Source organism: Panthera pardus, unplaced genomic scaffold, assembly GCF_024362965.1.
Source record: "Panthera pardus isolate Hobbes unplaced genomic scaffold, ASM2436296v1 HiC_scaffold_24, whole genome shotgun sequence".
Classification (NCBI taxonomy): Eukaryota; Metazoa; Chordata; class Mammalia; order Carnivora; family Felidae; genus Panthera; species Panthera pardus.
The window spans coordinates 100,257,503-100,277,811 of record NW_026526810.1 but is presented as its reverse complement, the minus strand read 5'-3'; the positions used below and the strand labels follow the sequence as shown (position 1 = coordinate 100,277,811).

The window sequence follows — 20,309 nt, the reverse complement described above, 5'->3', positions numbered from 1 at the left end:
TTAACATTTGCTTTATATATTTAGGTGCTTCTATGCTACGTGCATAAATTTTTATAAATGTTATATCCTCTAGCTGGATTGACCTTTTATTTTGTCCTATGATGATTGTCTTTGCCTCTTATTACAGATTGTATCTTTAAAGTCTAATTTATCTGTAGAAGTGCAACCACCCCTGCTTCCTTTCCATTTCCTTTTGCATGAAATATCTTTTTCCATCCCTTCACTTTCAGTCTGTGTGGGTCCTTAAAGCTGAAATGAGTCCTGTAGGCAGCATATAGTTGGGTCTTGTTTTTTTCTAATCTATTCATCCCCTTTATGTCTTTTGAATGGAGAATTTAGTCCATTAACATTTAAAGTAATTGATCGGTATGGACTTGGCATTTTGTTAATTGTTTTCTGATTCACTTATTCCTTTTCTTGCTCTCTTCATTTGTGATTTGATGATTTTCTCTAGTGGTATTCTTTGATAACTTTTTCTTTTATGTATCTATTGTAGGCTTTTGCTTGTGATTAACAGGAGGCTTACGTGAAACATATTTATAACAGTCAATTTTAAATTCATAACAAAGTTTGAACACATTCTAAACCTTTACACTTTTACTGCCTCACGTCATGTTTTTGATACCCTAATTCACATCTTATTTTAATGTATCCATTAACAAGTTATTGTAGTTAGTTATTTTTACTACTTTTGTCTTTTAAATTTCACACTAGTTTTATAAGTAATTAACCTACTACCACTACAACAGATTATTCTGAATATATATATTTGACCAGTAATATTTATACTTTCATACGTTTTCCTATTGCAAATTAGTGCCCTTTTCTTGCAGCTTAGCTGCAAGTGTCTTTAACATTTTTTGTAAGACAGGTCTGGTGGTGATGAAATCCTTTAGCTTTTCCTTACCTGGAAAACTTTGTCTCTAATTTTTAAGGACAACTTTGTTGGGTATTCTTGGTTGCCAGTTTTTTTCTTTCAACACTTTGAATGTATTATGCCACTCCCTTCTTGCCTACAAAGTAGTTTTTTTCTGCTGGAAAAAAAATTGCTAATAGTCTTATTGAGGTTCCCTTGTATGTAATAGGTTTTTGGGTTGTTTTTTTTTTTCCTCTTGCTGCTTTTAAGGTTCTCTCCTTTTCTTTAGCTTTTTGTTGTTGTTGTTATTTATTTACATCCAAATTAGTTAGCATATAGTGCAACAATGATTTCAGGAGTAGATTCCTTAATGCCCCTTATCTATTTAGTCCATCCCCCCCCCCTGCCCGCCACAACCCCTCCAGTAACCCTCTGTTTGTTCTCCATATTTAAGAGTCTCTTATGTTTTGTCCCCGTCCCTGTTTTTATATTATTTTTGCTTCCCTTCCCTTGTGTTCATCTGTTCTGTGTCTTAAAGTCCTCCTATGAGTGAAGTCATATGATATTTGTCTTTCTCTAATTTCACTTAGCATAATACCCTCTAGTTCCATCCACATAGTTGCAAATGGCAAGATATCATTCTTTTTGGTTGCTGAGTAATACTCCATTGTATACATATACCGCATCTTTATCCATTCATTCATCGATGGACATTGGGCTCTTTGCATACTTTGGCTATTGTCGATAGTGCTGCTATAAACATTGGGGTACATGTGCCCCTTCGAAACAGCATACCTGTATTCCTTGGATAAATACCTAGTAGTGCAATTGCTGGGTCGTAGGGTAGTTCTATTTTAATTTTTTGAGGAATCTTCACACTGTTTTCCAGAGTGGCTGCACCAGTTTGCATTCCCACCAGCAGTGCAAAAGAGATCCTCTTTCTCCACATCCTCGCCAGCATCTGTTGTTGCCTGAGTTGTTAATGTTAACCATTCTGACAGGTGTGAGATGGCATTTCATTGTGATGATGAGTGATGAGCATTTTTTTTATGTGTCGTTTGGCCATCTGGATGTCTTCTTTGGAGAAGTGTCTATTCATGTCTTTTGCCCATTTCTTCACTGGATTTTTTTTGGGGGTGTTGAGTTTGATAAGTTCTTTATAGACTTTGGATACTAACCCTTTATCTGATATGTTGTGTGCAAATATCTTCTCCCATTCTGTCAGTTGCCTTTTAGTTTTGCTGATTGTTTCCTTTGCTGTGCAGAAGCTTTTTATTTTGATGAGGTCCCAATAGTTCATTTTTGCTTTTGTTTCCCTTGTCTCTGGAGACGTGTTAAGAAGTTGCTGCAGCCAAGGTCAAAGAGGTTTTTGCCTGCTTTCTCCTCGAGGATTCTGATGGCTTCCCATCTTATATTTAGGTCTTTCACCCATTTTGAGTTTACTTTTGTGTATGGTGTAAGAAAGTGGTCCGGGTTCATTTTTCTGCATGTTGCTGTCTAGTTTTCCCAGCACCACTTGCTAAAGAGGCTGTCTTCATTCCACTGGATATTCTTTCCTGCTTTGTCAAAGATTAGTTGGCCATATGTTGGTGAGTCCATTTCTGGGTTCTCTATTCTGTTCCATTGATATGAGTGTCTGCTTTTGTGCCAGTACCATGCTGTCTTGATTACAGCTTTGTAATACAGCTTGATGTCTGGGATTGTGATGCCTCCTGCTTTGGTTTTCTTTTTCAAGATTGCTTTGGCTATTCAGGTTCTTTTCTGGTTCCATACAAATTTTAGGATTGTTTGTTCTAGCTCTGTGAAAAATGCTGGTGTTATTTTGATAGAGATTGCTCTCCTTGTCTTTAACTTTTAACAACTTAATGTGTCTTTGTGTGGGTCTCTTTGGATTCATCTTATTTGGAACCCTGACCTTCCTGAATATAGATGTCTATTTCCTTCCCCAGGTTAGGAAACTTTTTAGCCATTATTTCCTTAAATAAGCTTTCTGCCCCTTTCTGTTTTCCTTTTGGGATATCTATAATGTAAATATTGGCCTGCTTGATGTTGTCACATAAATTCCTTAAAAGTTAACATCACTCATTTTTCGTTTTGTTCCTCTCATTGGGTGAATTGTTCTGTCCTGTCTTTGAACTTATTGATCTTTTTTCTACTTCATGTAGTGTGCTGTTGAACCCCTTTATTGAATTTTCTAGCTCAGTTATTGTATTCTTCAACTCTGATTTGTTGAGTCCTTTCTTAGATTTTCTTTGTTGAAATTCTCCCTTTGTTTATGCATTATTCTCCTGACCTTGGTAACTACCTTTGACTGTTAGTCTTGATGGAGTGGCCTCATGTAGGAGGTTGAACCTTACTATTTAACCCTGCCCTAGACCTGTGTTGTCTCTCTCACCTTTGTGATTATCCAAGCAGCCATCTTTGTTCTTAGTGGCTCCTGGTAGTGGAGGGTGAGCCAAGACCTGGCAGTGAATCTCTGTCAACACCTAAATGTAGGCTGATTGGAAGCTGGACCCTCAAACAGAAACTTTAAAAATAGGCCAATATGCTGGGGTGCCTGGGTGGCTTAATTGGTTGCGCATTCAGCTCAGGTCGTGATCATACATTTCATGAGTTCGAGCCCTGCATCGGGCTCCCTGCTGTCAGCACAGAGTCTGCTCTTGATCCTCTGTCCGTCACTCTCTCTGCCCCTCCCCCACTTGTGCTCCCTCTCAAAAAGAAATAAACATTAAAAAATATATATGCCAATATATCTCTTTCAGGAGAAGCCTGGAGATGAGGGTTTGTTCTCTCTGCACTGAGCCCTGGAGGCATAGTCAGTTAAGAACCGTTCGTTTCCTACTGTCCCATTGAACCTGTCAACATAAGCCCTGATAGCTACCAGACTCTCAGGGGTGTATTCTTTGAGCAGGGGCTACAAAAAGTGGGGTACCAGATGTATACAGAACCTCCTTATTTAGAGCTATCCTTGGGGAGGAGCAGAGGTACAGTGTAAAGATGGTACCCGCTGGCCTCCCTGGCCTCTGGAGAAGATTGTAGTCAGCTTCTAGATATATATTAAATTAGAAGGTTGGCCCTCAAGTGTTAGCTTTTAATATGTGTAGATAGGCCTCCCTTATGGAAGGACTGGACATCTAATTCTACTGTCTGTCTCTGTACCATGCCTTGGGATGGTTAAGAACTGTGTTTATTACAGTCCTGTGAAACCCACAAATGTAAGTTCTGCTGGCCACCAAAGTCAGGCAGCCTAATGGTGCCTCTCCTGAGTGACCGCTATAATACCTGGGGTGCCAAATGTGAGCACAAGCTCCTTTCTGGGAGATAATAGTGACCTGGAGTGAGGCAGAGGGCAAAGATGGCACCTCCTGGCTTTCCCAGTCTCTGGAGAGTATCCCAGTTAGCTCCTGGATAGTGTTACATTGGAAGCCTGTGCCTCAGGCCATAGGTCTTAAGATAAGCAAATAGGCCTCTTAAGGAAGAACTGGGGACTTTAATTCTGCTTTTTTGTGCTGGGCCCTGGGGGTAGAGGGATAGTCGTGGTGAGTCCATGCTGTCGAAAACTTTTCTTAGCTTGCTATAGCCTTGTGGATCTCATAGACACAACCTCCACTGGCTTTCAGTACCAGATGTTTTGAAGGCTCATATTTCAGGTGGAAATCTTAAAAGCTGGGGCACCAGATAAGAGGTCTAAACCCTTTACTTTTCAGGGAAGAGCTTGGAGTTGTGAATTCCTTCCCAGTTGTGTGACGCAGCACTGGGGGTAAGGTTTATGACAAGACTGTGTCTCCACCTCTCCTACCAATTTTGATGTATTTTTTTTTTCATTCACCCATGTGTAAGAGTCACTCAACTAGTTTCTATATTTCTTTCAAAGGAAACTGTTCTGTATGTAGCTATAGATTTGGTATGTCTGCAGGAAGAGAGGAGTTCAGGAGTCCTGTGTGTCACCATCTTGAACCAGAACTGTAAAAGCTTAACCTTTTCCCTCCTACCCCTTATTTTCTCAAATCTTAATCCAAGACCATTTGTTTTCAGTTGATTTATCTTCCCTATAAGAGGAACCTTTTTTTTTTTTCTTGCTTTTTTTTTTTTAAACACAGGTATGTATATCTCTTATTGAATTAGTGTTCTTGTATTCTTTTTTTTTAATGTTCATTTATTTTTGAGAGAGACAGAACATGATTGGGAGAGGGGCAGAGAGAGGGAGACACAGAATCTGAATCAGGCTCCAGGCTCTGAGCTGTCAGCACAGAGCCTGACATGGGGCTTAAACCCACGAACCGTGAGATCATGAGCTGAAGTCAGACACTTAACCTACTAAGCCACCCAGGTGCCCCAAGAGCAACCATTTCTCAATGTGTCTGCTGAGCTCTTTGCCCCCAAAAGGTCTGTTAGCTGGGAATGGAGACTGGGGCCAACCCTGTTGGTTACCTGATAAAACCACTCTCCTTCTCTTATCCTTCCCATACTCTAAAATCATGATTTGGTTTTCCATTCTTATCCTTCAGAGGAGAATGAATCCCTCTCTAGCCCTATTTGGCCAAGTCATAATTTGTCTAAGACTTAGACTCTAAGCCATTGGTTCTGTATTCTGTGTATTGAAACCATCTGGGAAGTTTTAAAAATGCCACCAAAATCCCACCTGGGGCTCTTTGGCACCCTCAGGAGCAGTGGCTTGGCTGTCCTTTCCCTTGGCAAGTGATTGGCTTTAGGTATGGTCATGTGATGCTAAACTGCCCAATGGAATCTGGGATGGTTCTCTACATTAAACCCAGAAGTTATGACTTGGAGGTGTTCTTTTTCAGTCTCTGGAGGTGATTGTCTGCCTGTGCCCCAAGGTGAAAGAGCTTTGTTTAATTTAGCAAGTGACCTCACATTTGACCCTCACACTGTCCTCTGAGGTAATTAGTAGCCCAATGTTGATGATTCTTCCCATTTTCCGGTCAGGGAAACTAAGGTTCACAGAAACTTGAGTACTTTCTCCCCAATGACAATAGCTAGTAGCAGCAAAGCCAAAATAAACCCAGCTCAGCCTAGTCTCAGAGACCATGATTTTCAACCTATTACCTGGGGTGTGCTGATAAGCTGTCAAATCCAAAACAAACACCTAAAACATTTTGATTAGTAAATGCTTAAAAACATTCAATATATATTCTCACTATGCCCAATTTTAGGCTCTATCGTGAATACCGAATACTAATTTTGGAAGCGTTTTGCACAATCGATTCTTGTGAGCCTGTACGAGCCAGCTCCAGCAAGCCACTAGAAAATGGGGCAAGTGCTTAAACCCAGTCTTTGGTGCTAAGAACCACATTTCTCAACAACTTCCTAAACAGAGCTTTCTCTTAACACATGTCTCCCTAGAGCAGATCTTTATGCTAGAGTTCTGCCTTGTTAGGAAGGATGCTTAGCTCTTGTTCCTAGAAGGCAGATAAGCACTATGAGGGACCGACCAATAAGTGTGAACTTCAGAGGTTTTCTAATGTCTCCAAGATGCTAATGATGCAGACAGGAGTCCCAGAGGGCTACTTACCATTCTTTGTTTTAATGAGCCAGAGAGCCTCTCCCATCACCTCATCTCTTTGCCAGCTGAGCTGCTGTGCATGTTGTGCACACTTGCTGAGTGCCACCCCATCCCCCACCAGTGCTGTGCACAGACTCATTACTGTGTGAAATGGCAGAAACCTGGGCATATGGCCAGTGGAAACATTATGGTAGGCCAACTCCAGGCCTGCCCCAGTGGGCCAGGGGAAAGAACACTATTATGGTGTGCTTGCTAAGCCCCTTCCAAACTGTGGCATGATAGTCTCTTGAAGGTTGGCAGGGCCCTCTCTGTCCAGTCTGACCTCCTGTCCCTCATCCCATCAAGAGTTGTAGACCGTTTGAAGATGTACTTACCAGTTATGGTAAACTCCCTCCGTCCCAAGGAAGTTGATTACACATTTGAGAACCTTTGTGAAAAAAAGTTTATTTTTGTGCTAAAACAAATTCTGTCACCCCCGTTGCAGCCTGACAGCCTTGTTCTAACCCTGGGGCTATAAATTACCAGGCTAGTTTCTCTCCACATGGAAGATACAAGTCAGGATAGACCAGGTTATGCTAGAGTGATGAACAACTGCTATAATCTTGGTGACATTAAATAATAGTAAAAGTAACTATTTGTTGCTCATGCAAAGTGTCCATCAAAGGTTGGCTAAGGGCTTGTTGGTGTTAATCACTTGGGACGCAGGCTCTCAGAGCCCAGTTGTCATCTCTCCACACAGCCATTCACTGGAGGAAAGAGTCTGATTTGCTGTAAGGAAAAGACAGTCTCTCAGCAGCACTGAACTGTTCTACTTTGCAAATATTGTACATCATTCTGCTCTTCTTGGCTAGAACTGTCCATGTGGCCTCACCTGTCCATATAGCGAGGCTCCCGTTATGTACTCAGGAGGCAGAGAGCTGGAAATACTCAGAGTAGCCTTAATGATCACCGCAATAGTTTTTCATATATTTGAAGGTAGTTAGGACATTCTCCTGCCTTTCTCCTCAGGCTCCCCGCTTCGGTTGACATCACTATTGTGTTCCATACTTTTTGCTCCCTTCATCACTCAATTGGCATTTCTCTGAATATGGTGGAGTTTTTTTTTTTTTATCTCCCCATGCTGGTGTCTGGAGCTGAGTCCGGTTTTCTAGGCACAGTCTAATCTTGGCAGAGCTCAGTGGGGCTTATCATCTCCCTCATCTGAGACCCCATGGCTAGGCCTTTGGAGCCTAAGATTACATTTTTATCTTCGTGGCAGCCACAGTACCCTGCTGTTGTATATTCACTGGACTGTAAGCTCCAAGATGGTGGGGTCTGACTTGACTTGGTGTAGTATCCGCATCACTTGGGAAAAGATCTGATTAAATCCCAATCTGTTGAATACATATATTGAATTCATTATTTTCCTCAAATTTTTTACTCATCAAGTCTTAACTCCATCTTGTTCTGACATAGTTTTTTTCAGACTCCAATATAGGCTATATTTATTTTTTTACATTGTTTCTAGCATATAGCTTTGAAAGAATATTGTAGGAATCAAAAAGATGTGTTTAATATGCAGCTCTGATTCTGTCATTCAGTAGCACATATTTCTTAAGCACCTACAATGTGCCAGGTGCCCTGGATAGAATTATGAGGAAGACCAAAGGCCCCCATCCCACCGAGTAGGTTAATTCAGACAAACAGTATAACCTCTCTGGTGCAATCCATGAACGCAAGGATCTTTGGGTGTCTTTTTCACTCTAGTTTTCCCAGCAACGAGACTATGCCTGGCATATAGTCAGTGCTCAAATAAATATCAGTTGAATAAGTAAATGGATCTCTAAGCTATAGCTTGCTCCCCTGTGTCAGAATCTGCTTGGAGGGCAGGTATAGTTTGATAGTAGCTTTTTGTCCCATGGTTTAATTTTTGTATTTTGTCATGATGTTGCTTATTTGTTAAAATGAAAGAAAGCTGTGAAATTTGTCATGCTTACTCTCAAGGGTGTAGAGGTTATCTAAGGTTGTAGAACACTATTCCAGATTACTATCAATGTGTTAATTATCATACTGAGGTTACCATTATCCATTAAATCCAGCTTGGCCACAGGTTACTGAGATTTTTGTTACATATGTTGCTGAAGCTCAAGTATGTGAAACCTATCCTATGCTTCTGATCAACTAGTTTAGAAACCATCCAAGAAAATGAGATTAGACTTTCCAGACTTACTTTTATGAGCCCCTGTACAGTCCTGGGCATGAGTACTCCTGCTGCTCATAAATGACTGCTTAAATAATTCTGTCCTACAATTTTGCCTGTACTTACCTGAATGCTTTATATAATCTCTTTATTTACTTGGACTGCAATTCATTTTATCAATGACTCGGGCAATCTTTTTATCTATGACTTTTGTGAGCTTTTTATCTTGAAAATCACTTTCCACAAGGAAGAAAAGGAAGGAGAGCTGAGAAATCTTCTTCATTCATTGTGCTCTATCATCAGTTTCTAGAAGGGGGCTTATCTTCTAGATCTTGTGCTGATCTTTAGGAAGTCGTTTTTCCTTTCCATGTATGAATAAGTATGAGAAGGCAATTAGGTATGAGAGATTAGTATGTGATTTTAGGGGCAAGTGATCTGTAGGAACATAAAGGGAATTTGGGAGAGGGTGTATGGGTATGCTAGGGTGTGAAAGTTGCACAGAGATGGACAGGGAGGCAATCTGAGTGATGGAGTTTTGTGTGGGCAAGGGCAATGTGGCATTGGCTTCTACTGGTAGAGGCTGATCAACCATACCCTTCTGTTCACCTTTAGTCTTGAGGACACAAGGCTAGAAGAACTTGAGGGATCATCTAGGTTATGACCGGCACTGTCAGGTCAAACAACTACTAGATTATCCCTTGTTTCTAACTGGAAATGTCTCTGAAGAAAATTCCTGTCTCAACCTCTGCAATCCACTTGAATGTTTGACTATACTCAGTGCCTACACAATCTTCACTCTGTCTAGCTGGAATCCTTCTAGCTATGGTCCAAGCCCTTAGAAAAACAAAACCTCTGTGGCATTAGAACTGCCTTCGTGGCATAAGAAAGGCAGCCCTGGGTGGTGTGGAAGGGTATTGTATGAGGACAGGGGTGTACTGCCCAGTTCCTAATAAGAACACACAGGACTTCAGGGTCTCTCATTATGTTAGAAATCATCTTCACAGCTACCTTATTATAGGAAAACAAATCCCTTGGTTCTAGTGGCTTCAAACCCTAAGGGATGCCACGACCTAGGGAACATCTTGAGCACACCTCCTCTTTTCTCTGAACTGGTCCACAGGCATGTTGAGTGTCCAGAGCGTGACCAGCTGGTACTGGTATGGGGCTATAGTCTCTGTTATCAGGAACGAAGGGAGTTAAATGTGCCTTCAGGTTAAATCTGGAAGAACAAAAGAATTCCTGAAAGGTTTGAGGGAGGAGCTACTTGAGGGAAAACCATGGATATACCTTAGCCTCTTTTTTAGAGTGAGCTGCACAATTTCAAGCATGATTCTGCATGCCAATCAGGGCAGGATGAAATCCAAACAGCCTAAAGGAAGTTTTTAAGACTCTCCTGAGAAATTTCTGTAGCCAATAAGTTAGAAAAGTAAAACCCCTCCAACTTGGAGCTGGCCCAGCACCCCTGTCAAGGTGGGGGGATGGGCTGTATGAGGAACACCGGTGTCCCATTCTGCCCATTTTGTGGTAGACCTCCCATGCAACCTTCCTTTGGTCTTCTGGAACCGCTGACCAATAATTGCTAATACTGATTGAGCATGTTCTATGTCCCAGTCCTGGGTTAAGTCCTTGGCATAGACTATTACAGCTAATTTCCGCAGTAATAATTCAAGGCAGGCAGGTGCCATTCTTTTTCACAAATGAGAACACTGAGACCTAGGGAAAAGAACACATTTTCCCCAAAACCTACAGTATGTGGCAACCCAGTGCAGAGGTCCACGCCGTACTCAGGTCAGTACTGTTAACCCCTGGGAGTAGGCAGGATGGCTCTCCCAGGCTGCCTGTGCCAGGGTAAGAGCTGACAGCGTGATGCCGAAGATGGAGACATACATGGGAGAAATACCAAGGTAAAGGCCATTTCTGGGCTCTCAAAGAAATGTGTGAGTCAATTTCATGTAGTCTTGGTGGTTTGAAAACTGTCTCTGTGACTAGTCAAGCTCAAAAAAAAAAATCAAATGCTAGAGGAGGTAAGAGTGTGCAGAATTGATTTCCTCACTGGGGTGAGTGAGGAAGGTGGCAGGAGAGGGGAAGAAACACCTGATGGGGAGAGGAAGTGATGGGGGGCAGCTGGGGCAGGAGGAAGCTGAGGGTGGCACTCTTAGTTTTGGTTCTACTTCACAGGAAGGGAGGGAGACTGCAAACCCCTTGCATAGCTGCACTCTGGTCCACTGTGTCCAGCCTGCAACTCTGTTCAGAGGAACATGTGTCCACAGGGTTCATTTCCACTGCAAATGCCCAGGCTGTTATCTCAGTCTTATCCTCAGATGATGTACAATAAGTTATAGGACCCACTGACTCAGCACCAAGGGCATTTTCATTTTAAGTCAGTACAGCCCGATTAAGCAATCAGGATGACCAAATCTGGGAATAAAGATTACAAAGTTTTATGGTGTTGAGCCACGATAGGGGCAAGGCCAAATCATGTGTGGCTGACATATTTTCAAGGCAACATACACCCAGTTAAGATCAATAAATGATAAATGGTTTTTCTTTCTTTCTTTCTTTCTTTTTTTTTTTTTATGTTCTTTGCCACCAAGCTCTATCAGCTCTCTGCAGCTGCCAAGGTAGGTTCCACTCTACAAGCCTTCCCAGTGATGCCATGGCGGGGATGCAAGATGTTACTGAAACAAGAGGTGCCTCTGGGGCGGTGGGGAGGGTGGTGAGGAAAGGACTGGAAGCCCCACCAAGGGTCAGAGGTTCCCTAGGGGTTCAGATGGGGTTTATAAGGTTCAGTATGACTCAGACTATTTCCTCCTCAGTAGGGAGGCCCAGACCCTGATTGCATCACTTTGGCCTGCCCCAGGCCCTGTGAGGGGGGATTAGCGGTTCCAGGCCCTTTACATGCAAATCATATAGTCTCCCTGCTGCTAAATGGTTCTGCAGACAGGATGACTAATACTGCCCTGCGCAGCTGGTATTTTATCTAGTGCTCCCTGCTAATTCTGGTTTACACCCTATTTATTTTCAAAACCTCAAAAAGTAGGAAAACTAAAATTGGCCTTAATATAAGACCTTCACCAGTTTGACTAAAAAAGTAGGGATTCTGGAGTTCAACTGCCTGGTTCAAATCCTGACATTAATGCTTTAGCTGTAGGACTTGGGACAAATTCCCTAATCTCTGTGCCTCAATTTCCCTATCTGTACAATGGAGAGTGCCTACCACTTGGGGTACTGAATGAATGAATGCACTTAAAGTGTTTGGAACAGGGCCTCACACAGAACAAATATGAACTAAATGTTAGTCCTTATTAAGTGAAAACCTCTTCTGTAGTCAAAGCAAGTGCTTGTAGTTAGTCTCCTTTTAAAGACTCAAGCCCACATGTCTACTTCAGTGGGGAATAGCTTGGGCAAGTAGGGACACATGGGCATGGGGAGGAGGATGAGCTGGGGAGGACAGGAGGGTGATAAGGCCTGAGGGTTTTTCAAGATTCCTTATCCAAGAGGCAAGATGGTGACCAGAGGGAAGGGTAAATGTGACCTTGTCTTGACCTCCATGCTGTCAGCTGAGCTGGGGGAACGCCGCAGCCCCAGCAGACGCAGCATCTGCTGATCAAGTGGCTTGTGTCCAGTCTATTGCAGGAAGTATGGGCGGGTGACCTTGTGATCCTCAGGATAGAAGATTAAGGAAAATGGATTAAACACGTGAAGGGGAGCCCTAACCCTGGACTTGGAGACTCCTGGTGTTTTAGGTAAATATCCTGTAACTCTTCTCTCTCCCCTCCCATAAAAGAGGGAGGAGGAAGAAGCACTGGAAATCATCTCCTAGCACGATCATTGGTGTTCCATGGGGTAGGCCTGGAGTTAAAAGAATGGACTTAAAGCCAACTATAGGGGAATCCAGGTAGCAGGTTTGAATAGGTTATGAAGAGAAAAGCTGCCGAGTTGATTTCAGACTCACTAAGGAGGACATCTGGGTCCTTGGGCTATAATGGATTTTGTAAACAAACACAGGAAGCATACTTTGTTGATCTTATATCGGTGTGAAATAAAGCCTATTGGGTGGATCATCAGCTCCACACAGCACTAGAAGATTGAGCTGCAATGTAGCCATGAAAGTTCCTGTTCACCCCCCTACCCCTGCAAATAGAAAAATCCCTCCCTTTCCATTAGTCTGTTGGATTAGAACTTCCGAGCTTTGGACTCTAGACTAGATGCATTCCTTTACCAAGTCTGAAACCTTTGGGCAGCCAACTAAACTTCTGAGTCTTTCTCTTATTTGTAAAAGGTCCCATGGTATTCACATTGGAAGTAGTGGTAGAATGACCTGAAGATGTAATGAAATTATGCAGGTTGAGTGTGCCTATGAACTGCTCCGTGCTAAACAAAAGCAAAAGGAGGCTCCTGGTGACTCTATTGATTCAAACGACCTTTTTTAGGGGCGCCTGGGTGTCAGGTAAGCATCGGACTTTGGCTCAGGTCATGATCTCACAGTTTGGGAGGTCGAGCCCCACATTGGGCTCTGTGCTGACAGCTCAGAGCCTGGAGCCTGCTTCAGATTCCGTGTCTCCATCTCTCTCTGCCTCTCCTCCCCTCTCCCCCCTCCCTCAAAAATAAACATCCTTTTTTAGCTTGCAGTATAAATAAAGAGCCCAGGACAGAGATTTTCAATATTGGCTAGCTACCCCTGAGCTGCTCTGTAATTCCTCATCCTGTTTGTAGAGGGAGGCCATGTTCTGGTCAATTTGATGTGGGCCCCTTCATCACTTTCTTCCTTGCTATATTTTCCAGATGGCATATTTATAAGCTAGAAGCGGGCCATTGAACTTGCACTATACTTTCTCATTCACATAAACATTATGCCTAGGCACTAAGATACTGCAGCAATGTTTAGCAGTTATCACCCTGACTCAGAACAGAAGTTTTGGTCAGTAATAGGCTATGTCCACTTAAGGGACACACAAGTTATACTAACCTTTTGTGTATTTGCTTTAAGGACCCTATCCATTCTGCTTAGAACTTTTAATTAGATCTCTCCTCTCCTAGTGGGGATAGGACAAATCCTCCTGGACAAAAAGTTTCCTTTTGCTACAAAATGCGTTTATTTCCAGACAGACAAAATTCTCCAACTGCATATAATGAGTACATAAAGTCCTTCTTTTGATAAATGTCCTTTTATAAGAGCCATTTCTAATTATTAAAATGCATACCAAACATTCGTCTCTTAAAATATAACTTAAATAACCTGCTAATGTAGGAGTCCTGAGTGGCGTGCGATTCTTCACCGAGTTCAGAGCCGTATCCACACGTGGTCCCAAAATGAGATTTCACAAGTCAGCAGGCAGCAAACGTGTCCAGCTCACCTGCTGGTGGGAGGAGTAGTTGCCGTGGTGGCCGCGAGCCCTCTTACGTGGAAAAAGTCATGTGCGGACAAAGAAGCATGATATACGCAATGTGGAGGCGGCATTTCACAGAATGCAAACACCATTCAGGTAAAGAAGTGGACTGGAGAAGGAAAGTTCAGGGAACACAAGTCTGTTTGCATTAGTAGGTGTCATGGCACCGTCTCACTGGGCACTCAATAAATATCCATTAAAGTAAGTATAAGACCTGAAGCTGGAACAGTTGTCTTGGTGCCCAACATCTGTTTTCAAGATAGGGCTTGAAGTTGTTTGACGGATGCTCTTTTGTTTCCTCAGAGTATATCATTCTCTTTGGATAGCCCATTTCCTTATCTTCAAATTCTTGATTAGCATTTACAGACTTCTGGCACACTGCTAGTATTCGGGACTCCCTGGCTTAACGGAGAGCACAGAGTGGTCCATATGAAATCTTGATTTGTCTTTGGAAGTAAAAAGCTGCCGTGGCTCACTTTCTCAGATCTAGGTGATTCTTCACACCTTCTCTTCAGTTGATTCCTTTTGATATCCCAAGCCCAAAGTAGCCATGGAACCTCCTAGGTGGAGCAGATTTCTTCATGAAGTCTCATTCCAGTATCAACTATTTCCAGTACCACGGCTCCCTCAGGACGTGAAAGAGCTGAAGTTCTGTCCTTCAGAGTTTTCCACCCGTTCTCCGAAGGTAAGGTTCTTGTTCTAAGGCTGATACTAGGGAATGCCCCACAAAGGAAATTCCTGGAAAATCTGTATCCCCTTGTGATTCATTCTCTGTAAGGCTAAGGTTGTAATTCTGGAGACACAAAGGAAAAGTTTCTAAATTCATCCTGGTTAATCATAGGAAGATGCCCCTCATCAATTGGGGTTAAAACTGGCTCTTCCTTAATGAAGTCAGGGTCAAAATTACTGACATCTTCTCGGGATTTCTGTCAAAAGGAAACAAGTATTAGTTTGGGGGCACATGAGACTTCCTCATCTTCCCTGGGCCTGTGCCTGTTCCAGGGAGGTCCAAGAATGGCACTGAAACTCTCTCAGTAGCATTATTTACAGTTATGACAGTTATGGCTAAAGAGCACTGTATTGTAATTCTGCTGCACTGTGTATGGTATGGCATTTGGTAACCACCAGTTCACTAACCCCATGAAAATCGTACTGAGGAGGCCGGCCTTAGGTTGGGAGGCAAAACAATTAATTTGGTCACCTGATCCAGGTGTCTCTATCACCCTTTACTCTGCATTTCACTAAGGTGCCACTTCTCAACAGGTCTTGCTGAAGGCCGCACACACTTGGCTGTCAACAGAGTGTAAGTTCACACTTGCCTCACCTATTGTTTATACACAGGGCTATGTGTGTGAAGAGATCTTTCTTGAAAGATGGGCAAGTGCGGAGTTTAGGAAACCACTGCCTCTCCCTTTATTCACCAGTTGGAGCCATGATGCCCTGCTGGCAAAGCCTTCCCTCATCCCCAAGGAGTTGGCAGGGGGAGGCCCATTAAAGGAAGTGGCTTTACGGCTGGGTGTCTGGTGTCCAATCTTATGGGCTGTTACAGATTAAGCTAGCTGTGCAGTTGGAAATGTTGATATTTTACATCTTTATAAACCAATGCTGAAAAGATCATTTCTGCCATTCTCTCCTGTCTCAACCCATGGATGAGAAAGAGCTTAGTTCTCCAACCAAGAGCTAGACCACCCTCAGGAATGCTACACGGATCAGCTGCCTTGCTTGGGAAGGTACCCCTGGTGCTGCCAACATTTCTCCAGTCAAAAGGGGTTTGGCCTGAGCTCTGTGCTGCGGTAACTGATACAGGCCCAGGCTCTCCAAGCCAAGGAGCCAGGTTTGGTGAGGTGGGTAGGGCAGTGCTTTACCTACCCTTTCTCCTTCTCTGGGGGCTTGGGAAATCCACCCTAAGGAGCTTGAGGACACTGTAGAGGAACAATAAATTTCTCATTCCAACTTGTTTGGGGAAATCTGGAACATTTCAGGCCTCTTAGACCGCAGAAAGTGCAAACTTTGGTTAAGAGAGGATGGGGCCAGGGCGAGCAAGAGGTGAAAACTTTGAGAGAAGTAACCTGTACAGGGAGAGATGCTGCTTCAAGGGCATACCTCCTTCTGGGTGAGGCTGCCCTGAAAAATGTCAGGTTGTATTTCTGGTTTGGTTATTCCATAGGGGACCATCCCATTGCTCAACAGATTCTTAAAGACATTTGAAGAAAGAAAGTCTACTCTGCAGGTCTTGGACACTTACGATTCTGGGTCTAAAAGGTGGTTCTACTTGGCGATGGTTCAGCTGGGCCCAGTCGATTTCCTTAAAGAAAGGATGCCTCAGGATGGCATGCTCACCACCCTGAGTCAGGCTGCCTAGGCGCATGGTGGGGTTCTTGGTCATGAACTGAAAGGGGGAGAAAGAGAGTCAATCATTCAATAATCTACAACAAGTATGACACAAGATGGTAGGCATCAGTTCTGGCAGAGGAGCCCATGTGAGGCCTTCTGGCTGATCTTGCTTAACAAGCTGAATTTTCCATTATGGGCAGGACAGCCAACATGAATCATCCCTTAAGGCGCAATTGCTTGTGTGTATTTATGGCCTTCGCCACTTCCATTTCAGACGTGGCCACTAAAATAAAGCTGAAGGGTCCAGTTTTCTTTACTGTAAATACCATGTATTTTTCTTTCCCTTTTAAAAAGACTCTTTATAAAATAGTGTGCCCTTCTCCCACACTGCAGTTGTAGACAACCCACAGCTTATGAATAGGGCTACTTTTGAAAACAGCTGTGCCATTTTTTGAGGCCCTGACGAGTCGGCCAGGATTCCCGCTCTCTGACAAGACCACAGGGAGAAGAGGGAGAGTCATTCTTTTGAAGACCTGTGGGAAGAAGCTGTGAGAGTTTAAAAAAAAACTAAAGTTGGCCACTTTTCTTTATGCAACAAAGATGCTCCTTTTCCTCCTGCCCATTTTGAAATGTTTAATGATTCAGAATCCTACTTAGACCATTTAAGCAATGTGTGTATAATAGGTGTGTGTGTATATATATATATATATCATATATATACCTGGATCATATATATATAATTACATATGATATATATGATATATATGTGATACACACACACACATATATATATATATATCTATTATAATCCTTTGCATATCAACTGGGAAGCTCCCTTGAGGCTGAGCCCCTGTCAAGGTATTTGGAACTAAGTCTACTTTGACAAAAAGGCCAGTAAGGTGTTCTGATCATGTCTTAACCAAGAATTTGTACAGGAGAACTCAGCTTTTCAGGGCCAGAATGTGATTTTTTATTTTAAAGACACATAAGATAATTTAACTTTGTGTTTTCAAAATAAAAGTTGCCTTGGATTAAAAAGTGTTGTTTTAAAATTTAAATCAAGTTGTCTTTAAGAACACCCCCAAACACTGCTTTCCAAATTTGATTTGTGAGCACAAAAGTAATGCTGTGTTCATACAACTTGCTTTAGAGTGGAATTTCTAGAGTAAATGAAAAGCCAATCTTGTTGAAGGTGTGCAGACATGAAAAGGTAGTGTTTGGAGGTGGCCATCCCTGCTAGGCCAGGTGTCCAAAGCTGCAACGCATCCAGTGTTGGTTTGAATAAAAATGGAGGGAGAAGGCTGTAAAAAGCCCTAAGCAAATCTGACCGGACAGACCTCTGAAGAAAATTTTAAAAAGCCCACCAAGGGAGCTAATAAAAAAATGCAGATGCTGATGGGGTCTAATAGCTTTTCCTCTCTTCTACTGACAATGAATGCAAGGCCATTGGTGATGGTGGACTGGAGGGGAAACCCGAAAGGAAAAGGGGCTTTCAGAGCTACACTGATCCAATTGGGGCAGTTAGCACTCCAGGCATGTACAGTGGTCAATGTGGATTTAGGAAGTACATGTCTCATAAATAGCTCAGTTCTGTAAAAGTGAGGTCTTCATGCTGCTTGGGTTCTCATGGCTCAGCCTGTGCATTCAGAAAGGAAGGGGAAAATATATACACAAGAAAAAAGGAGTAGGTTCCCTCCTTAGGAACATTAATGGGATACAATCCCTGATGGAGTAGGCATCTATTTGAAGAGCTAATTTACAAGGATGGTAAAACAGACTCAGATGGCTTGTGGGAAATTCCCAGGCCTGCCAATGATGAGTGCAGAGGGCATCTTGTGTGTGGGTACAACTTGTTCTTCTGGACAAGAGGAACAGTGCATGGCTCTCAATGCCAGGGTGGCAAAAGCCCAGTGACCATTCTTCCTTGCCCTTGGCACTGAAGCCAAGCTTCCAAGGGATACTGTGGAAAGGAACTCCGTGAGGGAAAATAAACCAAATCACAACTGTTCTTCCTCTAAAAATGGAAATGGAGGCAGTCAGAATAATCCTTTCACTAGCTTGATACTTTCTCTTAGGTTCTGGGAAGTCCTGAATAACCAAGCAGTTTTGTTTTGACTTTTAATATACTGTCCTAAGCCCTTTAGATACAGCTATTCTACACTTAAAAGGGGATCCATTTACAAAGGTTTACATGGTGTCTACTGTATGCAAGACAGTGACCTAGCTATTGTGGGGATATAGATGACAAAGACAGTGTCTCCCCATGAGGAGCTGATGAAGTGGGGAAGAGGCCAGAAAAGTTTATGGGCAATCACAACTGGGTGGAATGAAAAGAGCAGACTGTGTAGGAGCTTGGAAGAGGGGGTCTGGTCATGAGAAGGCAAGTAATGGCCTCATGGAAGAGGTAGCTATTTGCTGAGAGAGGAGGTAGATGAATAGAAGGAATGCAGGCATGAACAAAGATGACAGTTGCTCCCAGGAGCCAGCACAGGTACATGCAAACACCTGGTATGCTGCAGTATGACTGGTGCATTGGGGTGGTTGAAGATCTGGGAGAGGGGCAGCCCATTGGAGTCACCAACATCCTATGGAAAGATGAGTGGTAAGAGCTGGCCAGTGAGGTAGGAGATGACTCTAGCCACAGTGGACTGAATCAGTCAACGAAGAGATAAGAGATGGTAGGTGAACAGTGAAGAGGTTGAGAAAATAGCTGAGAAGACTGGACAAGTTCAGAAACTAGAAAGGTTTCTGGTTAGTGGCAAGGAAAAGTTAGGAGCAAGTCCTAGTAGGCTTGTGGAAGAATGGACACAATCCCACACTTGTTGGCCTTGCAGTGAAGGGGCAAACAGGAGTGCAGGGTCACAAGGTCTGCTCTGGCTGCCTGATGGAGGGGTAGTATTGGATAGCAGAGATAGGTAATGAAAGAAAGGCAATAGATTGTGGGTAGTATTAATAGAAATAGTAACAGTAGTAACAGTATTAACAGCAGTATTTGGGGGGAATGAAACAAAACCAGCATTTCTCAAGACCTAACAGTGTGCAGATCTGGGAGGCTGAGCTCAGCTTTGCATTTGAGGTATTCAGACATCCCTAGGAGATGACTAGTCCTGTAAATCCAGGATTCAGGCCAGGATTAGAGCTCTAACTCCCTGAGACCTCAACATTTGGTGTGAGGGCAAGAGATGAAAGGGTAGGCAAGATTGTGGAGAAGGAGAGAGAGAGTATAGCTGTAAGACCAGCCCCAGGCCTCAGACCTCTTACTTGGCTCACACGACAGGTTTTAAAATAATTTTAATTACTTGTCAAATATTTAAAAACTAGGAAATGTCAACTTTAAAGTCAAGTTTTCCAATTTCTCTTGGAAAATAGGATGTTCTGGAACACTAAACCCGTACTTCTTGATATAAATGGCCTAGAGTCTAGCAGTAGCTGCTTTTTTTTTTTTTTTTTTTTTTTTTTTTTTTTTTTTTTGTGGAGCATATGATCCTTAGCCACATGTCCCACCATTCCCTATTGCCTCACCCTAGCTGGCTTCACTCACGGACTCTATATGGCTCTGAGACCTGGCATAGGGATAGAAAAAATGCTGGGGTGGGGCTTCTGGTCCAAGATGGCAACATAGGAAGACCGTGAACTGACCTCATCCATGGACATACCAAATCTACACCTATCAAAGCAATTCCTCCTGAAGAGAAACTGAGGACTGACCAGCTTCTGCACAATAAAAGATCAAAACATGATAACATAATAAAGGGAATACCCAATGGTGCAAACTACAGTGGGGAAGAATAGTTATGGAGGGACTTTGGGTAGATTCAACTGCCCTGAAGCACTGAAAAAAACACCATTTTAAAGCACAACTAGAATATAAAGCATTCAGCCCTAGAACCCTGACAAATGGCAAGACACAAAATCTCCCCAGGTTGGAGGGGCTGGTGTGTGTTATTCACAATCCCTTTATAACTTGGTAACATGGAGAGCAAGGTCCAGTGTCTTAGTGAACCTTCTACTTCAGTGAGCCCCAGG

General features: G+C 42.9%; 1 protein-coding gene and 1 long non-coding RNA gene across 6 annotated transcripts in view; one reads left to right on the top strand and one right to left on the bottom strand.

The window, feature by feature from the left end:
- The window catches only part of LOC109268364 (uncharacterized), a 79,037-nt gene that overhangs the window by 21,178 nt on the left and 37,550 nt on the right, over positions 1-20,309 (top strand). For 2 of the 5 annotated variants that reach the window (XR_008417218.1, XR_002080612.2), the window contains exons 1-2: positions 14,874-15,212; positions 15,258-15,793. The exons of the other annotated variants lie outside the window; for them this stretch is intronic. This is a non-coding gene — a long non-coding RNA (uncharacterized LOC109268364). Of the gene's footprint in view, positions 1-14,873; positions 15,213-15,257; positions 15,794-20,309 lie in introns of those variants that run through there. 5 annotated transcript variants of the gene reach the window in all.
- Positions 13,632-20,309, bottom strand: part of PRKCH (protein kinase C eta) — a 230,698-nt gene continuing 224,020 nt past the window's right edge. Inside the window, exons 13-14 of the mRNA XM_019451611.2 lie at positions 16,195-16,338; positions 13,632-14,875 (exon numbers count right to left, since the gene is read on the bottom strand). Of these exons, the coding sequence (XP_019307156.1) occupies positions 14,729-14,875; positions 16,195-16,338 (291 nt within the window). The 3' untranslated portion in view covers positions 13,632-14,728. The remainder of the gene's footprint in view (positions 14,876-16,194; positions 16,339-20,309) is intronic.